Consider the following 22,526-nt stretch of genomic DNA (forward strand, 5'->3'; position numbering starts at 1 on the left):
ACTTCTGCTATGACATCCAAGCATCTCAGCAGGAGTTGCTCTGTTATACCAGGTATGGGAATTGTGTGCATCTTCTATTGTCGTTGAGTGTATGTATTCCTGATCACTGGCTAAGCTGTCTGGTGCTGTTAAGAGTCAAAGTTCAACCACATTAGAAGGCCACACAATTTCCACACCCGTATATTACCTTTGCCTTCTCCTCAGTCATATATTGGCAGTACCCAAGTTATGTACAAGATAAGTTCTGTAGGTTTATTCATAGGTTGCATTAGTTTGAAAGTTGAAAAAGGTACATATTTTAAGTGTAACTCCAGAGAGAGGTGGGGGTGGGGAGTTTGGATAGCATAGAGAAGGATTAACACCCAGGTGGTGTTTGTTTTGCTGTTTGTGCCCCTGTTCAGAAGATTTCACCTCACTTTCTCTCCCTGTGACTCTTGGATTTTGAAAAAATTGACTTGTCATGGAAATAAGGATTGATGATGAAGCATCAGCTGAGATACCTTTTCCCCATGATTACTTCCAGGAGTGAATTTCCCTTCCAAGGGGCAGATTTCTCTCCCTTCTTGTTGTCTTACCCCCATTCTTAACTGTGAGCCATTAGCAAGTCAGATGTTTGTAACTCGGAGACTGACTGTACAAACAAAATCCATTGAAATGTATCTTCTTTTTGCCTGTATAATATACTTATTGTTGCTATGTTCAAACAACAAAAACTAAATGAGTCGGAAAGACTAAATATCTTAAATTCATAGTTTGGAGATCTGATTCAAACTTGCATGTTTATCATATGACAACTGTCATGTAATGAATAGACTATCATGTGTGAGTAGGCCATCACATAGGCCCCATCTGTACCAACCATTTAAAGTGATTTCACTGTGCAGGTGATTACAGAGGAATATTCTGGAACCAGTTTGAGACCTAGATGATGACTGCACAAACTACAGACTTCTGATTAAGGGCTTTCTTTTGTGCACCTTAAAGAGAGTTTGGTGTCTGGCTGCCACAATTTGAAGATAGCTTTAAACTGCATTAAATGGTAGAGATGGTCTATGGATTCTAATACCAGTCTTCAGGTGTACATCAAATGTAGCAAAATCAGATATTATAGGGATGTTCATGTGTATGCGTGTAATAAGCCAAAGATTTAACTTCTATACACATTTATGTGGAAACAAGCGGTACCAATTCCAATGGGACATATTTCAAAGCAAATTGGCATATGATCAGACTGCAAAAGCATAATTGGTATCTGAATAGACGTATAGTGTTTTTTGTATGCATGGGCCTAAATATCCTAAGTATACCAGGTTCAGTCTGATCTTGGAAGCTAAGCTAAGTCAGACCTGGTTATTATTTTGATGGGAGACCACTAATGAGTACCATGTGCTGAGGAAAGAACTGGCAAAACCATCTCTGAGTATTCCTTTTCCAACAAAATCCTATGAAATTAATGGGCTCACCAGATGTTGACAGGTGGCTTGTAGGCACATACACACACAGAATGCACTGAGACTAGTACAATATGGTCTTATGCTGGAAACAAGAATCTTCCTATTGTGGTATTGACTGGATGCTCTTCTAAGGTAAAAAATAAAATATGTTTTTCGTTTTTGGGAAATCCATCTTAGGATAGGAAAGGAGCTAGGCAAAAGCAGCTGATTCATGCTTGGTTACAAGAGCCCCTAAAGCAGCAGTTTTCAACCTGTGGGTCCCCAGGTGTTTTGGCCTACAACTCCCAGAAATCCCAGCCAGTTTACCAGTTGTTAGAATTTCTGAGAGTTGAAGGCCAAAACATCTGGGGACCACAGGTTGAGAACTACTGCCCTAAAGGCTCACCGTTGTGTGTGAGTGTAAGCTAGCATCCATTGATGGGGTTGGAGCTTCATGGTGTTCCTTTCCAGACAAGGGGACTAACTAGCTCCTTGAAAAGAGACAGAAGTGGCATCTGCAGGGAAGAAGGAAACGAAAGGCTTGGATGCATAGACTAAAGAAAGATAAAGAGATGTGAAACAAAAGGACTGGCATTATAGAACTCTCACTCACTTATCACTTTATAAGCATTGATGCACATTTGCTTCCAATACTTTGTTGACATAGTACAACAAGGCAAGTTAAATAAAGAGTAGAAGAACTTGAAAAGCTTCAACACATTCTGTTTTCTTGGTGTGAGTTAAATATTTCAAGTGCCCTTAAAAGAAAAAGGACCACATAAGTTGTATCTGAAGGGAATAGTTTTCCATTTGAATAACTTATCTGGGGGAAAAAAAAGAAGTGTGAGAGAAAATTCCCTTTGGTAGTAATGACCTTTCCATAAGAGATAAAATATTAATCTTCTTTTTGACTTCTTGGATGAAATTCATAACAACACAGCAATATGTGTGAGATTTAATTTTTCACAATTTAGAAGTGAAGATGAACTGAATCAGTCTAAAACTATGGGCCGACGAGGCAGAAGGACTAGGAGAAGTGCAAAAATTGAAATGCCAGCATATCAGAGTAGTCCAAGATTATAACTGATTGTTTTAATACAAGATTAGGCTTTTATTATGTGGAGAAACTCAGCAAAATATGGACTGAAATACAGAGGAAAGAATTCACAACTTTTCATTACTTTTCTGCTTATATTTATCATATACAGTTTTCCTTCCACATTTGTTGCTTTGACTTTAATGGGTTTGATCATATTATGTAACACAATTTTTGTTTCTGGGTTATAAATGTCCTTTCCTAATTGGTTCTCTCATGAAAGCATGGGAAAAGTTTATTCAACTGCAAAAACTTTGTTTCTGTGGGTCATCCAGCTGCACATTTTGCTATAATTTTTCAATGAATCTCATGGAGTTGCAACCAATTCAACATAGTTTGTGGCAGCCACAAAAACAAGTTTCTGAAGTGTAACAAGTACTTTCCAAGTAAGTACTGTACAATAAATAGGAAATAACACTTTCAAACCAGAAACAGATATTTTTTCCAATTTTCTTTACATAGTGTTTTTCACGGATTTGATTAAAAATGTTCTCTGTAGGAAACTCTAGGTTCTCTAGTGTGACACTATGGTCAATTTCCTCCAAGCATGCTGGAGAACCTAGAAAATTCTGAACATCTGCAGGAATCTTTAGTGATTTCAGTGGGAGTTCCAGAGATTCTTAGAGATGTGTTTTCCCAGGTAAAAAAAGTAATGTATTTATTGAATGTGACAATGACAAGAGGCTCTGGGTCCCTAATAGAAGCAAGTTGCTTTGTATAGATATATGTATTGCAAGATCAGCAGTATAATTTAACCCCTCTTCCCATCATAACCACTCAAATAAACAGATCCTCTCCTTCTCTGTAGGACGTCCTAAGTATGTTGCCACTATGCAGTTGTAAAAAAAGAGGAAATGACTTGTTTGTTACTTGCCCCTAAAGTTTTGCCTTCAACTTATCCACGAGTCAAAGCAAAATCTATATTTTTGATCTCAAAACCATCTCTTGATTTGTACATGAGGTACATTTATACATAAGTCTATTTACATTATGTGATTTTCTAGAGCTGTTTTATCCTCTACCACTGAAAAATATGATTAATCAGGTACTCATTTTACCATATTTGAATGCAGAACCCATCAGCTACTTTGTTGACTGCCTATGTAGAATACACAGGAAGCCTTTTTTGCTCAAAAACAGAATTCTTCAACCTTTTGGAGCTGGAGTGAAGTGTACTAAATCATATGACAACCATGTTGGGGAGTGGAAAATGAATACTGAACATTTTAATCACATTTTGGCTTCTGTCTGTAAAACAGAACCAGTGTGACTTACTTCTGAATAAGCATGCCTAATTTTACATTTTAAGTTGTTTTCAGAATTATGGAATAGGGCTCTCTAGAGCTTGGAAGCACCATGATGGCAAAGCATTATTTCCCGAATGTTATTTTTATGAGTAATGTGTTGTTCATTCTTTTTATTTGACACGTATGTATGATTTGTGTCATGATATTTTTTTAATGATCCACATGCAGATCTCCAAATCTCTATGAACCTTGTGAAATTTATTGCAAACCCTTAGACTTTATAGAGTTACTAGCAGTCCCCTGCCACGTGTTGCTGTGGCTCAGTCTGGTGATCTGGAAAATAAAGTAATGAGAAAGTGTTGGTTTCTAATATATGTAATTGCTTTGTGTTTGTGGGTAAACAGTATTTCTTGCTGTTTCTTTGTGAGTGTTGATGTGAAGACTGTCTGGTTTGCCTACTCTGGAACATGCAACAGATCATTGTCCTTCTTTAGGGGTCCCTTTCAAATCTTTGATACTGCATCTGTCATATACATGTGTGTGTGTGTGTGTGTGTGAATGGTTGGATGGCCCTTTGTCATGAGGACTTTGATTATGTTTTCTTGCCCTGGTGAAAGAAGTTGGACTGGATGGCCTTAAGGCAGCATTTCTCAACCAGGGAAGTTAAGACCCGGGGGGGGGGGGGTCACCAGGAAGGTGGTACTACATCTGTCATAAATGTGTGTGTGTGTGTGTGAATCATATATATTTATCTTTATCTATGGCTGGATGGCTCTTTGTCATGAGGGCTTTATGTTTTCTTGCTATGGTGAAGGGAGTTGGACTGGGTGGCCTTAAGGCAGCATTTCTCAACCTGGGGTTTGGGAACCCTGGGGGAGGGGTTGCGAGGGGGTGTCAGAAGGGTCACCAAAGACCACCAGAAAACACAGTATTTTCTGTTGGTCATGAGGGTTCTGTGTGGGAAGTTTGCCCCAATTCTGTCGTTGGTGGGGTTGGGAATGCTCCTTGATTGTAGGTGAACTATAAATCCCAGTAACTACAACTCCCAAATGTCAAGGTCTACTTCCCCCAAAATCCATTTGTGTTTATATTTGGGCATATTGAGTATTCGTGCCAAGTTTGATCCAGATCCATCAGTTTGAGTCCACAGTGCTGTCTAGATGTAGGCGAACTACATCTTGAGCCGCCTTGAGTCGCCATTTCGGCTGAGAAAGGCGGTATAGAAGTAAAGCAAATAAATAAATAAATAAATAAACTACAAGTCCAAAACCCAAGGTCAATGCCCACCAAACCCTTCTAGTGTCTTCTGTTGGTCACGGGAGTCCCGTGTGCCAAGTTTGGTTCAATTCCATCACTGGTGGAGCTCAGAATGCTTTTTGATTATAGGTGAACTATAAATCCCAGTAACTACAACTCCCAAATGACAAAATCATAATTTTGAGTGATGGTCACTCCTTGTGTAGTGAGACGTTTTGTTGCCAAATTTGGTGTGATTTCGTTCATTGGTTCTTTTGTTTTTAAGGTACCCATTATGCACAGAGCATTTATATATATATAGATGGCACTATAATTCCACTTAAGCTGCCATGTTCCATTGTTTGTAATTCTTGAAGTAACCAATTTTACGAAAGACCTTTTCACACTACAGAGTTGTAGCACAATGATTCCACAGTAGTTGCCATGGTTTCATCCTATGGACTTCTGGGATTGGCACTTGAGAGAGGAGCTTTTAGATTTTTTCAGATAGAGAGCTATAGTGCCTCATCAAGCCATAGTTTTTTGCATGCATTGTCCTTTTTCAAACAGAAATTCAAGCCAGACAGGAGCAGTGATATGTTTCTCTGAAGGATAAGAGCACTCCAAGAAATCTCATGTAAGTGCTAATAGATTTGTAAACAAGAGGTACTGCTCCAACTCTGTCTTGTCCTTTTGTTTTAGAAAATGGAAAAAAAACTTAGTTGCTAGTACAGCTGTAGTGAACACTAGAAAGTGATCTTGGGTCATCACAAACAAACACTTGTGGTAATGACTACACACTATTTGTTAGATTCCCAAATTGCCTGTTGTGAATGTTAACATAAAAAATATGGTTGGGTCTCATTTCTCAACAAATGGAAAACAACATGATTAATATTGGGTTGTTGTAGGTTTTTTTTGGGCTATATGGCCATGTTCTAGAGACATTCTCTCCTGACGTTTCACCTGCATCTATGGCAAGCATCCTCAGAGGTAGTGAGGATAATGAAATATATGCAGTTACTGTTCTTGGTTATTCATTTCTTCAGATAGGTAAAAATGACTGTACAGTTCTGATCTCTCTGATACTGACCTAATACTTAATTTCAACAGAATTACAACTGGTGTTAAATTAAACTGTTAGATAAAGTAGATGCATAGATGCAGGTGAAATGTCAGGAGAGAATGCCTCTAGAACATGGCCATATATCCTGAAAAAACCTACAACAGCCCAGTGATTCCAGCCATGAAAGCCTTCGACAGTACAATGATTAATATTGTTACAAATAATGGATTACATCCAGGTTGTGAACATACTCTGAGAAACGTGTACTTGGAAGTATAATGTTTTCCAAGAAAAGAGTACGGTTATAAGAGTTTTTACAGGAGGATGTCAGTGTTATTCACTCATTAAATGTTATTGTCTAGGATTATATTAGTGAGGAGATTACAATATTTTGGTACAAAATAGGTGTTTTAGCTTCATCTGAGAACCTGCTGTCATTGCTTACTTACTGCTAGATAAGCACTCATTGTTCTCATTATGCAACTTGTAGGAATGTTCTTTTTCAAAGAAAGGATGTCTAACACACATATTCTGTGATGGATGCCTTCCAGATGTCATATGTAAAAATAATTTTCTTCTTGTGCTTTCTGCTTTACCATGGTAGCCTAGTGAATATATTTTTAGAAAATTGCTTCTCCTTGGATGACATTTACAGTAATTTTGATTTAATGCTATTTGTCAAACTTGCTATGTGGAAGAAATATACATTCATTAATGTATTTCTTGAATAATTTAAGGGAAGCCAAATGCTGAATGGAAGTCAGATTTGTATAATATAGCAGTAGGAAACACCATCGGAATGTTCTCTCCTGAACAGAAGTGGATTTATGAAGCCTTTGGTGACAAAAGCTTTTTGAGGACAGCAACATTAGTCAGTGACTAGATTCTTTAAGGCATTGGTATCTATGGGTCCTTATGCTAATTGGAATGATATGTGAAATATCTACTGCATAATAATGCGTAGCTTGTTACAGTGCAGAAATTTTGTTGTGCTCAGTATCTCCATTTTTTAAAGTTGAAAACCATCTGTTGATGAGTGCAAGGACTCCATATCATTTTAATAAACTATTTCTGTATTGTCTGTTGCTCTTGTCCCCAGGACAAATAATATCTGGGGAGAGGTAATTGAACTGGGAAAGAGGAAAGAGTTATATTTTCCCAGTTCATTTTCCATGACCTGACAGCTCCTCTTTTTTAGAACTCTGAAGAAATCTTATTAACTGTCTTGTCCTCTTCCTGGAAAGCTGTATTGATACACTGAGATAGCCCATTGAGAATTCATGAAACTCTCCTGTGTGTGCATGAGACAAGTACTTATTTTGCTCAAGTTCTCGACATTTGGACGTAAATTTGTGCAGCAGTCACACCAACCCTTCCAAAACAAAGTTAAGAGGACACAGCAAAAAGGGAAAGTTGGGCTGATTGATGAAAAGCATGCAAACATTCACAGCTTTTATTATGTTAATAAAAGTCCATGTGGTAAGACAGCAGTTGTTATGCCCATAGCAAAAAACTGACTTTTGAAAATATGCAACTTAGTATGAACAAACCTTGTCCCCAAAAATCTCATGATACTTTTGCCTTAGGGTCACCACAAAGAAGTCATGCAGCAACAATTTAAATATATATTTATTTGAAGTGGAATATCCTATTCATGAATCATATAAGCCTTTGTTGGGTACTTTGAATCTGTTTGTAAGATTGCTAGAGTGAAAACTGGACAAAGTTCCTGATGCTTGAAGCAGAGGTAGACAAAGTGCAGCCTGTGGTCCTTTTGTGCCACTCACTCAGGGTCATTTTGTAGCTCCCAGGCTACCCAGGGATCAAACAGTATTTTATTTTTGGATCCAAAATGCCCCACATTGATATGAAGGGCATTTCCAACTGGGAGTATGATATATCAACCTCTCCCAGGTCCCTACAAAGATAAAAAAACTTATTTTGCATTTTAAAATAAACACTCCATTTACCCCCACCCCCAAATGATTCATTATGCCTGCTCAGTTTTGCCAAATTGACTTCTTTTCATTTTTCATTTTAAAGTTTGTTTTAAGGATGGCCGTATTCCGCTTTCCATCCCCCCCCCAAATAATTACTTTCCACCAAACTTCAAATCAAGCTTTGCAGATTCTCTGTCCCATTCCTTTTTGTCATAAGAAAGAAGAATACACAGCTATGTAGTAAGAGAGATTTTGAATTGCGGTATCCCCAGAACTGTGCACCATGCTGCTTCTTGATATTTCGCCTCCTCTTGAAGATGTGTGGTATATTCCTTTAATGGATTTTAGATTGCCTCTCCATATCTAATTTCCCTAAAATAGGATTTGAAAATATATTTCTATTCCCTTTCATTCTCTCTCTTTCTGAGATTTGCATAAATCCTAGACTTTGAGGATTTGTTTTGCTGGTTTTCTTCACCTCTAATCACATACAGATCACATATCCAGTCCTGGCTAGCATCCTGTTAGAAGTAAATGCACACTCCCTTACATCTGTGTATGTGTCTTGAAGAAGTGTCTTGGAGGTTGGCATTCCCTCCCTCAGAACCTCCTCCCATCTGAACTTACTGTCCATCCCCTGAAGCTTCAGAGAATCACCTATCCGTTCTCCATAAACTAAACAGGTGCAAAATGACTACACAGGGCTGAGATTTTTTGAGAGCTCCAGCTTGCCTTGGGGACAAAGCCAGGCAAGGAATGGAAGGGAATAAAGATGCAGATGTGGCTCCAGAGATTGTATGGGAAGTCCATGAGGGTGGCATATAGCTCTGCCTGGTGTAACCCTGCTTGCAGAACTAGTATGCTGTGCCAAGGGATACAGGATTGTGGGCTTTCTGTGCAATTTATGAAACTTTACTAATTTATTTTCTCTTTCATTAAAATAAGGCAAGAAGGGTAGTTTGGCTAGAAAAGAGAACACACAAACTAGTGACTCTTCTGTGATGGATGCATGCATCTGAATTGTTACGTGTCTACTGAATTGTTACATTTCTATTTTATTATTGGGATTTACATTAGACTCAATATACAGCACTTAATTCAGTAGATCAGCTCCCACTGGGATTACCAATAGGATTTGTAACATCTAAATTTGTTGACATTACTCCTTTTTTGCTTCCAGTGTATGTGCATTTGTCATATGTTGTTGTTTTGGATTTCTACAAAATGAATATTACAATTCTTCTACCATATATTTCAGTGTTCTTTTACGTAAAAGCCAAAACGTGTTAGACTGTGGATACATGCACTTCATTATCTGTCCCCCATTTACTGAATACACTCAGTATACACATTTTTCACTCTTTAAAAATGTGTGTCTATATTCTCAAAAGAGAATTAGGATGTGAAAATTGGCTAACATATAACCAAATCTTGAAAGTAACAGAAGAAAGAAAACTAACCATCAAATCAATAGAGGAAATAAAGCTAATAAAACCTAATTTCACATGGCTACAATATCACCAACTGCATGAGAGTTTTAGAATAGATGAAAAGTCGGGTTTTTGTCAAGAAAAAGGAATTTGGGAAGTAATCATGCAAAAAGAAAGGAACTTAATTAAATTGTTGTACAAACAACTCCTTTGCTGGGAAACCGAAGAGGAACAAGTCAAAGATTGTCAGATAAGGTGGGCAAAAGACATAGGCCATAGTATATTATTGAAACAGTGGGAAGACATTTGGAATAGGAAATTGAAATATACAACAGCCAGTGTTCTGAAAGAGAACTGGTATAAAATGTTCTTTAGATGGCATTATTATCCAGAAAAAATCTCCAAATTTAACAAATCTATTTCAAATAAGTGCTGGAAATGTCAAAAAGAAATAGGGACATACTTCCACCAATGGTGGCTTTGCAAAAAAGTTAAAAAATATTGGAGAGAAATACACTCAGCTACACAAAAAATCCTAAAAATCAATTTTCCATCATCACCTGAAATGTACCTTCTGGGCATTTCTCACCAAAAATTTAATGCGAATCAGGATAGAATATTTTTTATGTTAAGCACAGCGGCTAGGATAACACTAGCCAAATTATGGAAGCAAAAAGATATTCCAAAAATCGAGGACTGGATTTTAAAAATATTTGATATAATACAAATGGACAGTTTATCGCAACGCCTGAACAGTTCGTCAAAAAAGACAAACTGGGAGGGTTTCAAAGACTTTATTATAACCAAAAAGAAGATGACACTTATGATAGATATATCCAGCATTTGAAGAAAACTCATGCATCGAAGTTACGTCAGTAATGAGAGAAATGCAGATACATAACCAACTACTATATTGAACTCTTTGAAGATGATGGGAAGTCACAGCACGGGGGGTGGGGGGGGGGGTAGGGGACACCTCGGGTCTTGAATGTTTGTTTGATTGTATGTATGTTTCTCTTCAACCTTTCTTTTGGTTTTTTTTTCTTTTCTTCTCTTTTTTTTTTGCTTCTCACGACTTTTATGTAACCAAAAAACTTGCACAATAAAAATTATTTTAAAAAAAAGTGTGTCTATATAATATATGTGTATATGTGTGTGCAATTGTATGCAGGTGCATTTTACGTTTGATATATTTTAGTATGCCATAGTAACTGTTGCAGAATTCTTACTCAAATATAAATGTTCAGTTGCTTTTCTCTGAAACTATGTATCTACTAATTACATTCTAAATATGTCTCTGCTAAACTGTTTGAAGCCAACATAATGAAATCAGCTATATATTTCATTCGAAAGCATATACATTTCCCATATTCAGTTGTTTGTAGGCCAGAACACTGATCCAAGGCTGGCATGTATTCGGATATATGAGAATCTTTCTTTTTGGCAAAATCAAAGGCCATTCTGCCAGGAAAGTTGCCCTTCTTAGGTAATCAGACCTGCCAGGTTTCAGGGAGTTTTATGAAAGAAATTGTATTAAAGTTTGGGGATTTCCAAAAATAAACACACTCTAAGGTGTGTCTTGTTTTGCTTTCTAGGCAATTACTTTGAAAATTCCACAAATGTTGTTTTGACTAAGAATCCTGAACAATACCAAAAAGATTAGTGGGATAATTTTTTGTGGAAAGAGGATACTCAAATCCACAGAGAGTGTTTGTTTTCCCACATGTCTGTCAATGGATGTTGGAAAGCAATTTATTTGAAAATAAACACATGTGACTGTGGAATTCATACGTGATAAATTTGCTAAATTTTATGTGGATAGTAGCAAGAGCAGAAATGCTCTAGGGTTTGAAAGGACATTTTCAGTTACTCTGAACTGTTCTCAGGTCTCCCTTGGAACACCCAACAGTGACCTGAAGTCACTTTTACTACTTTTAGATTGGGCTTCTTCTGTCTGGAAGTTGGAAGTGAAAGAGCAATTAGGGGTCAAAATAGTCCTCTGGAGTAGGAAAATCAATTTTCTGGGTAGAGTTTGAGATTAGGAAAACCATGTGAGAGTAATGGGGAATGAAAATTAGATTTTGTAAAAGTCTGTTCAGCTGGCACCAGATTTTGCATAGGGCAGGTGATGAATGTAGAGCAAATAGTGGCAGAATAACATGAGCTTCAGCAGATTCCATAGAAAACATGGAAACATTTTTAAGATTTCTTTTTCTGCAGAAAAATCTACTAATGCATACTAAGCACCAGAAAAGCCCTATGACACATTTCTGTAATATTTTTCCTCAAAAACACTGGGGTTGCAGAGTTCTTATAAAATAATTTATTCAGATGAATATAGTTTATCAATATAATTTACTACAAAGCTACATCCCTTCACTTCCCATTTCCTAGTCCTCCACCCATGTTTTCTTTTTCTAGCGAGCCCTGTGGGGGGGTGGGATATATCATTTTTGTAGCTATGATATCTCACCTCTGTGTCCTAATGAAGCTATGCAGACTTCAGAAGTCTAGAGTTTGGAAGGGGCTGTTGCAGAGATTAGAGAAGCTGTGATTTGATTCAGATCTCTCATGCATTATCCTGAATCACCTCAATTGGTTTTAGTATTGTTTTTATCCTTCAAAGTGATGTTATTTTGTATTGAATTGACCCTTGAAAATTGTCATATGCATAATATTCTACACTGCAGACGTAATTGTTCTTACATTGGAGATTCAGTATAATCAATCTGAATTTTATCCCCAGCTTTATGAAAATTGCATAATTTGATAATTAATTTTATGGCGGACTGCAAATGAAAACAGTTCACTAAACTTAAAATTTTTAAAACAGCAATACAAATTAAAAACCTATGCAGATGACGTGGTATGCTTTATTGAAGATCCTATAAACAACATAAAGGATTGGCTAAAAAAGATCGAGGAGTTCGGGAGCCTGGCAGGATTCAAACTAAATAAGCAAAAAACCAAATTATTAGTTAAAAATATGGACAAAAATGCAAAAGACTCATTACAAAAAATAGCAGGGATTCAAATTGTAACTAAAATAAAATATTTAGGAATCAATATTACTAAGAGTAATGGAGCATTAGTGAAAAACAACTACGAAACTTTGTGGAAGAAAACACAAAAAGACATGGAAAAATGGAAGAATCAGAACATATCTTTCCTAGGCCGGATCGCGATAGTAAAAATGGTAATTCTACCACAACTTTTATTCCTATTTCAAACCATCCCGGTAATTAGAAACAACTTTTTGTTCAAAAAATGGAATTCAGACCTAACAAAATTTATTTGGAAAAATAAAAAACCGAGGATTAGTATGAGAATACTAATAGATGATAAAAAAAATAGGTGGTCTGGGTATGCCTGATCTCAAAATCTATTATGAAGCCTGCAACTTAGCAGCAATTAAAGAATGGGCAACATTAAAAGATAATCACATACTTGCCCTGGAAGGCCATGATTTGAGAGCGGGGTGGCACAGTTATCTGTGGTACGACCGAAGAAAAATAGAGAAAAGTTTTAGTGACCATTATATTAGGGCAGCCTTAATCAAAACATGGGAGAAATACAAAATTAGATTTTTTAGAAACACCCCACTCTGGATCTCATTAGTTGAAGCAAAACATAAAAGAGAATTGGGAGAAGAAAACTGGCCAACCTATCATCAATTACTAAAAAAAATGAAGAAGGAATAATGGTATTAAAGTCTTACGAAGAACTTAAAAAGATAAATGAGAAAATTACATGGCTAAACTATTTTCAAATTAGGGAGGGCTTCAGGAAGGATAAAAAACTAGGCTTTGAGCAAGAAAAGGGGACTTGGGACACTATTATGGAAAAAAAATAAAAAACTAATAAAATATTATATAAGCAATTACTAATATGGAATACAGAAGAGGAACAAGTTAAAGAATGTCAAATAAAATGGGCGAAAGATTTAGGACATAATATCCTGATGAGTCAATGGGAAGAAATCTGGACCACCAAAATTAAATACACCATAGCCAGTGATCTTAAGGAAAACTGGTATAAAATGTTCTTTCGTTGGCATTTCACACCAGAGAAAGTAGCAAAATTTAACAAAAACATTTCAGATAAATGTTGGAAATGTGAAAAGAAGGTAGGCACATACTTTCATCAATGGTGGGCCTGTGAAAAAATTAAAAAATACTGGAAAAAAATCCACCAGGCAACTCAAAAAATATTAAAGTTAAACTATCCGCAAGCTCCAGAAATATATCTGCTAGGGATACAAAAAGAAATAAAAATGAACAAAAATCAAGAAAAAATCCTATTCTTGCTATGTACAGCGGCCAGAATAGTCCTCGCCAAGAGATGGAAGCAAAAAGAAGTACCAACTCAGGAAGACTGGATTTTGAAAGCTTTTGATATTATACAAATGGATAATTTATCCCAAAGAATAAATGGAACAACTAAAAGAACGGACTGGACAGACTTTAAGGACTTTATAAAAACAAAAGAAATACCAATAATGGTAGACCTGACCTATATCTAAAATGAAAGGGTGAAAGAAAAATTGTCAGCATTCAGGGAAAAGAAGAAACAGGTTTTGTCTCTTCTTTTTGTTTTTTTGGGGTTTTTTTTACCAAAAGGTATAGACTCTTGGAAGACCCTGGGAAGTTAATCACGGACTGGTGATGGGTTTTTTTTTTCTTTCCCCTCATCCCCCCTCAAGTCACCTCTCCCCCTCCTCACTCCTTCTCTCCCTTGTTATGTATTGATGTAACACAAACTCAATAAAAATAATTAAAAACAAAAACAGTTCACTAAACTACAGTGCTAAGGTTTAAAAAAATGGAAATAAATAAATAAATAAATATTAGACTTTACACTGCAACACAAATATACTCTGTCTTCTGATGTTAAAGTTGCTATCATATCTCCAATAAAATTATTATCAGGCAAAAAGTCATAGTCATATACCACGTTAGGCATGATCCTATCAAATTGTTTCTCTTTCAGTGAAAAAGAAAAGAAATTGGCATAAACATGACACAGGTCCAACTACAGAAGTCAAACCTGTCCAAAATGGTAGTCAGGTCTTCATCAAGGAACTCCGAAGTCGAACATTCCCAAGGTGAGTTGCTCAGTTCTGTTACTGTTTGTGGGCATGTTGTTAGGGCATCATGTAAAGTTGGGAAAAGTGCATAGAAAGTACTATTTTTTCAACCAGGAGGTTTTTGTTCATCTAGATTTATGTAGCTAATAATGAGACATTAGGTTAATAGCTCTCAGTCTCTATGTGATTTCCCAGAAACCCATTCCGGAGTTTACTACCCATGACGAATTTTACATTCAGTTGTTGACAAATTTGGGACAGTATTTTCTTTTCTGCAATAAACAACATTACAATTGGTTTCTTTGTGTTATTAAAAAACTTTTACCCTGAAATCAGTTTGGCCATTTTTTAAAATAATACAATGCTTAATGTAATCGTTGAACAATGCCAAATCCCCATAGCCAAAATCCTTTTATAATTAACACAATATAATTATCTAGCAATCTATGCCAACAGCTAAGATATTTCTATATTGTTTATTTACAGGGAAGTACCATTCAATAAAGGTTCCTCACAACTTTAATTAGAATTTTTATTCTTGTAGTTTTTGCCTTTAATTGGCCTATATTCAATGTGATGTACACTACTGAACCAAAATAGGCCAATTTTGTTACAGAGAAGAAACAAGAAACAAACCAATAGTTCATTGCAATGAACAGGAGCTAATTAAGGTCCCGTTAGGATGCTCTTCTCCATTAAAACTGAGGCCCCTTCCACACAGCTGAATGAAATCCCACATTTTCTGCTTTGAACTGGAATATATGGCAGTGTGGACTCAGACAATCCAGTTCAAAGCAGATATTGTGGGATTTTCTGCCTTGATATTTTGGGTTATATGGCTATGTGGTTAAGGACCCTGAGGCCCAGCCAGACAGTATCCTTATTCCAGGAACTTCCACAGCAAACAGAAGGGTGGGCAGATGCTGTTCCCTCAAAATGCAGGAGGAAGCTCTACAAACAGCAAAAAACCACGAGATTTTCAGGTGCGGGAATATCCCAGTTCTGAGCCAAAAATCTGCATCTTCGAATGTCTATATGTCATTGCAATTGGAAATCATGAGATTGTTTATCTTGGTTTGTTCCCTGGTTTTAGATGTCTGTTCCTGATTGGTCAGGTCCTAGAAAGAAGGTGTCAGTTGAGTAGAACATGAAAACTTTGTTTGTGTACCAGAAACTTCATGAAACATGTGAAGGGCACATTTTCTTTGGCCAGGACAAAGTTGTGGCCCCCTAGTCAATGCTGTATATTTTTCCACAACAAGAGCAATCAGGAACAGACACGTATAACCCAGGAACAACACCCTGTCTGCACAGATGGCTCTGCAACTTCTATAACTCAGGAACAGAACTTATACAATGATTTCCATCTTCAGATGTTCACATCTTACGTTGTTGTTGTTGTTTTTCTTTAAAAACCTGTTGAAATTTCTGGCAGAAGTCCCATGGTGGTCATCTTGGGAGCCTCTAAATAGCACAATAAAGCAAGTGTGGATGACAAAAGCAGAAATCCCGGGGCCAACAGGTCTGTATGTGGACCTCTTCTGAAGTGCCAGGATATTTTGCCCCTGACTAAAACACATGATTTAGTGCTGTATGAGTTGAAATAGAAGCAAAAGAAAAGAAAGGAAGAAGTCACAAATAGGAAGTTTCTTATTAAAAACACAGTAGTTCCAAAAAGTCTCAGTCAGTCTGCCTTACAAATCCACAATGGACTGACTAATGCTTCAGTTGCATTATAAGTGAAACTCTACTATGAGTTCAGAAGCACCACAGAGCTATCTGCAGTAGCTTTTCATCTAGAAATCATATGGGTTTGTGGTGCCTAACTGCTCATTTTCCTGTATAAAACAGCCTTGGTAACATGATAAGCCCATTGATTTCACTATAGAAGAACTGAGGCACAGAGAGATCAGAAGTCATTACCTCTGCTCTTTGACAAAGTAGTCAGCAAATGGAAGCAAACTCCCTTCCTTTTCTGATTGAAACCTGTTTTCAGACCAGTAAAAACCTTGTTCACATATTCACATGAAGACCTGTGGGGCTGTGCTACCCTTGCAGTCTATTTCACCCTAACCCCAGTGAAGGGTCATCTGCAGGAAGAAATCCTTTATGCCTTGACACATTCAGTACAGTCTGGGACCCTGAATTTGTGGAAGCCTAAGTGTAGATAAATCCAGTCACAATGCATGAATCATCATACCATCATTGGCTATCACTCGTGGCTGAGTATGATTGCCTTCTGAGTGTCAGGCCTTGGCAGTGGGTCCCTAGGTGAATGTAGAGACCTATTCTGGATCCACATGTGCTTTTGCATTAAGGACATCAATTTCCAGATGGAAGGTGGTCCCGACAAGAGTTGGCTTGAATATTCATCCATGAATATCTTGGTATGGGTTAGTGTCGTACAATTCCACAACTGTTTCATTATTCATTGAGCCTTTATCTAATAGAGAGAAAGGTCTAAAATGTTTTGGGCCGAGTAAAATTCATAGCAAAACAGCTTTAAACTTAAAAAAATGAATAATGTGGTTCCTCAGTGTCTTTGCTTGTTGATTATTCAGCATTGTTAGGCTGAAAAATCTGCACTCAAGAGGCTGTTGGTCCACCTTTGGAAGAAAGCTAGGATTATTCAATGTCAGACCTATTATTCCCACTAAGTTCTAATTGCAAATAGATTGTTTTTTAAATAGCAGAGAACCTTTTAATAATCCACTGGTTTTAGAGTGAGATTTAATATAGAGGATGTTTTCCTACTTCCGCATCTGTTTCTGAAACTTATTTTTCTCGGTTGTCCATGGAAGCCATTGGTACCCTCCTACTGAGATGTAGTTCAAAAGAAGCACAGAAGAGGGCAGCCGTGCATTATCTGAAAGAGATTTGATGCCCTTTAAATGCCTACATTAAGGGGAGAAATCACCTTAGGAAGAGAGTGTCCTTTGTGATGATCTTTTTTTTGAAAGAGACATCAAATTATATAACTCAAAACTCTTGGTTACTAAGTAACATGCCTGCTTAGAAGTCTGTGTGTCATAGTTGTCTGAATATCTTGCTTTCCATGATGTTCTTCGGATATACAGATGACAAAAAAAAATCCCATGTTGGTTTAATCGGATTGCCACAATTTTCCTTTCATGCCACTTCAGGTCAACACACTATTATATCTTAACACATTTCTAAACATCCAGTGAGTAGCTTGTATATGCTTATAGGCTTTTAAATGGCACATTTGAAGATGTTTTGGCCATCTGTACCGATTTGGTTGTGATTAACACACTCACAACACATAAATGTTAAAGCCTGTTGAACCATCAGTATAACATACTCACAGAACTCTTTACATGAAACATACTAGTTTCTAACTCTGTAGATACCCCCTGCCCAATTATTTTGGAAATGTATTCTCTAAGGAAAAAATGTCTTTTTTTCAGTACAATTTTGAGGGGTAAATTTATATCAGAGTGTTTTGCTCAAGAATCTTTCCACCCAGAGCAACCCCATATATGTTTCTAGCCCTAGTGTTTTGTGGTTTGATACATGGCTTTTGCCTGCAAATACATGGGAAAAGCACTTCAGTTTTCCAAAGTTATCAAAGTCAGCATATTTCCCATGGGAAAAGAAAAAGTCAATTTATGAATAGGGCAGTTAACATTTCCTAAATAAAATAATGTACAGGATGTGTTAATGTTATGGCATTGTACTAATCACTTCTAACGATTAAACATTGATTAAATTGTGAAGTAATTAGTGTGCCTTTCTAGATTAATGGATACAACTTTAATGACATGGAAACACAGTTTAATCTAATAAACTTTAAATGAAGAGAAAGCACTAAATGGACAAGAAAATTATGACCTTTTTACTGTTTTCTGAATGTAATATGCTAGATAATTACATTCATTAGCATATGGAAATTATATCATATGGTATATTAACTAATTTTCCATTATTTGTTTCTCATTGTACTGATCTGGAGAAACTGAGCCTATGTGCTATAGAAATCAATGGACAGTTTAGTGAATTTAACGTATCACATGGATCTATCTCAGTCTTAAGCAAGACTAACATTGGACTCTAGATCTCAAATGCCATATACAATTATATAGAGAGAAACAGATAAGTGGAATCTACTTACTATGATTATTACTACTTTCCTAAGCTTTCAGAAGCTTATCTATTCAGTTGATGAATTCAAGGCAATAAGACTTCCAGTCCTTTGTATATGGGTCCCTCAGAAACTCAGTCCATGATGTACTGCTGCACTACTTTTTCTATTTACCTTGAACAACTGGTGGAAATAGCAGCAGCTTTTTTGTAAGGCCACTGTTATTCCCTGGTACCTAAGGGTGGATGTACACTCTAGCATTAATGTATCTTGACATCACTTCAGCTGCCATGACTCAATGTTATAGAATAAATGGAGTTGTAATTTTTAAAGATATTTGGACTTCTCTGCCAAAGAGAGTGGGTACCTCACCAAACTACAACTCCCATGATTCCTTAGCATCAAGACATGCATTTATTTCACAGTGTAGTTGCACCCCAGAACATTTATGTGGCTATTTCTCTCAAGGATCCTATGATACATAATTTTCAGGCTTCCTGAATATTTGATGGGGATGTCAGACAGCTTGCAAACTGTGTATTTCACATGACATCTTGTACCTGTAGAACAGCTACAGCATGGCATGCTTTTGAAAGCAACCTGACAACCAACATTGCTCCTGAGTGTTCAGAAATTCCATGAAACTATATGTTTCAATGTTCTTTGCTGATTTGCATGAGCTCAGAGGTTCATTTGACTTTGTGAGTTAAAGAACGGATTTCTTGAGGAAATAATGACTGGCTCATGACATTCCAAGCATTAGGGAGTACTCAAAAGCACTGGACTCTGTTGTCTTTACTAGATATCTACAGTGAGTCCACATGTAGTAACAATCAAGTTCATTGTTTTGAAGTCCCTTATGATCATCTTGGTGTATGATTAAGTAAAGCAAGGAATCCAACAGATCCTATGTAAACTTAATGTGGGGAACAGAACAATGATCTGCATGCTATTTTTATCAGTCGCAAAGCAAAAGAAACGATTACCTTTTAGAGAAACAATTGTGTAGCTGACAACTTGAAATGTGTTTTGAATGTTTAGTGCTGAAGATGTGGTAATAAAATTGACTGGAAACCAGCTAACAGTTGAGTACATGGAAGAAAATGGATTCACAGAACCTATTCTTGTTCCGAAGAAGGACGGTTTGGGCATATCAGTTCCTGCACCAACGTTTTATGTCAGTGATGTTGAAAACTATGTTGGTACGTATCAACTGTGCTTTTGCTTCTGCAATAAACATACTTAGCTGATAGCCTATCAACCTGAGCCCATGGCAAGGTATATATGGAAATGAAAGACTAATTGTTTACCAGCATGATTAATCTAGTGTCTTCCAGGTCTGGTGAATTATATCACCCTAAGTCCTAGTGTCCATGTAGCACTGGCAGGGATCATTCCCTTTAGATGGAGGTATTGGCTACATTAGGAGAATGATGATTGAAGGCTCCATGTCAGATGGATGATGAATTGACTCCAGGGCATAGTTTAAATTTCAAGGAGCTATCCATGGTATTGAATCTATCAAACAAATAGTTTCAGATCACTCCTTAAAAGTTTGGACTAAAATCCAGAGAGGATGCATCACCCAATGGGCAGGGAAGCCATTAGATATCATTGTATTAGGGGAAAGCTTAAGAAGTTAGTTCAATGGGTTCTGGTAATAGTCATGCTTGCTGGGGGATTCTGACAACTACAATCTAAAAAGGTAACTTTCCAAAGCTTTCCTTGCTTGGAAACAGTCTTCACTGCTATTTTTTTCTGTCACTTTTTCCAACTAGAGTCATTCCTTGTTTCTTAGGTTCATCCTATCCTTTCTGCATATTATCAATTTGGGATTGATTCATTCTTAAAATGTTACATTTGTATTTAATTCTACTTATATTGTATTTGAATATATTTGGGACATGATGATTTCAAGATTCCATTGCTCAACAACTGTATATCATGAAGATGTATATCTTAAAATGGCATCAGCAACATTCAACTCCATTCCCACCCTTTCAAAATAATCTTATAGAAGTTCTCAACCTCCTCATTCCTAGGGGAAGTGTTGTGCTTGTTCTGTTATGGTTTTTTGTTTGTCTATCTGTTGCCCTTCACAGATTTTATTGCCTGAGCTGGGCACTCCATAACATCTGCTGGCTCCTTCTCTGCCTTAGAGCTGAATTCATTGCACCCAGCTCAAGCAGTGCTCTAATTGAGAGCAAAAAAGCAGAACAGACTGGCAATCTGACCTACACTGCCATTGAAGGTGGCATTTTGTCGTGTCTGTATGTGTTGTACCTTTTGGGACAGCCCCAACATTCGGTACACAATGTCAGAACATGACTTATTATTTTAATACGATCAGAAAAAGGAAAAATAGGATTTGTGGATTATACATGACAGGCAGGATGTTATAGCCTTGGCATCTTCCAATGGAATTCTGATTTTCCCAACAAAATTGCAGCTTCCCCTGCCAAGGTTACTCTGCCCTTCTTATATTCTGCCTACATTTATACCTCATAAATGGCACAGAGGGTTCTACACTGAGATGAAATTGGCTTTATCCAGTCACCTCTTTTTTCTGTGGAAGTGAACGGATACATTTTAAAAAGCGGATACTGGAATCTATGGGATGATGATGATGATGATGATGATGGTTATTATTATTATTATTATTATTATTATTATTATTTGAAACACAACAAGATGAGTCCACAGCAGACATGTTGTTATTATTGTTGTTGTTGTTATTGTTATTGTTGTTATTATTAATAATATATGTATTTATACCCTGCTTTACCGCCCCCAAAGGGGACTCAAAGGGGCTTAACACAAAAGCATCAGCATGATGGAGTATCTCCACCTATATTTATGTTTCTTTGAGTGTTTTCAAGGCAGATGATGTGATTTCAGAGCTTTTCAAAATAAGGCAAGGTATTTTGAAAAGGGAGAAAAATATAGCTAAGTAATAGTGAGGAAATGGACTAATAATACTCTTTCCTTCTAAACATTAATTATTTTTCCAATTCAGATAATTTCAACCTTTTCAATGGCATTTGATTAGTAAAATTCCACCAAAGCATGGCTGAGCAGCTAAATCTATCTTGTCCAGAACACAAACAGATTTTGTTTTTACGATCATTGTCTTCTCAGTTCTTCAGACTATATATTATTATTTTCTAAAGGGTACTTCCCATCTGCTGCAAAATAAAATTGGTGGCAAGAAAAGCTAAATATTGCTTAGGGAAACTCCTTTCACAAGAGCAACAGCAACCAAACTGTTATTTGCTCTCAAGCTGACTTCAGCTTATAGGAGTTCTGTGAATGAGAGACCTCCAAGATCCCTGATCATCAGGTCCTGTAGACTCAGGCATATTGCCTCCTTGATTGAATCAATCCACCATGAATGCCTTCTTGTTTCTTTCTGCCTTCCACTTTATCAAGCATGATTGTCTTCTCCAGTGAATCAAGTCTCATGATATGTCCAAAGTATAATATTCTCAGTTTAGACACATTTATTATGAGTAATAGTTCAGGCTTTATTTGGTCTAAGACCCATTCGTTTCTCTTTTGAGCAGTACACAATATCCATAGAATTATTTTCCATAACTACATTTCAAATAAGTTGATTTTTTCCCCTGTTGCTCCAGTCTTTTAAATGCATTACTATCACCTGGATCATCATAACTTTGGTGTTTAATGATATATATTGATCCTTAAGGATCTTGACTCATTGCTTCATGGCTGCCCTTCCAGGTCTTAGCCATATTCTGATTTCTCAACTACTGTCTCCATTTTGCTTTGACTAATTCAGAGTATGGGAAATCTTTAAAAGCATAGAATATTTATATAAGATTGATCATGTTTCAGACACTGCTATTACCTGTTATTTCATGTCAAAGACG

At 36.7% G+C, this 22,526-nt stretch overlaps 1 protein-coding gene across 2 annotated transcripts in view; it reads left to right on the forward strand.

Moving 5' to 3' along the window:
• PHF2 (PHD finger protein 2) overlaps positions 1-22,526 on the forward strand; it is a 140,819-nt gene that overhangs the window by 68,965 nt on the left and 49,328 nt on the right. For both annotated transcript variants that reach the window (XM_060766005.2, XM_060766006.2), the window contains exons 3-4: positions 14,438-14,552; positions 19,678-19,838. In XM_060766005.2, the coding sequence (XP_060621988.1) occupies positions 14,438-14,552; positions 19,678-19,838 (276 nt within the window). The remainder of the gene's footprint in view (positions 1-14,437; positions 14,553-19,677; positions 19,839-22,526) is intronic.

The sequence above is a fragment of the Anolis sagrei genome, chromosome 2, assembly GCF_037176765.1.
Source record: "Anolis sagrei isolate rAnoSag1 chromosome 2, rAnoSag1.mat, whole genome shotgun sequence".
NCBI classification, from domain to species: Eukaryota; Metazoa; Chordata; class Lepidosauria; order Squamata; family Dactyloidae; genus Anolis; species Anolis sagrei.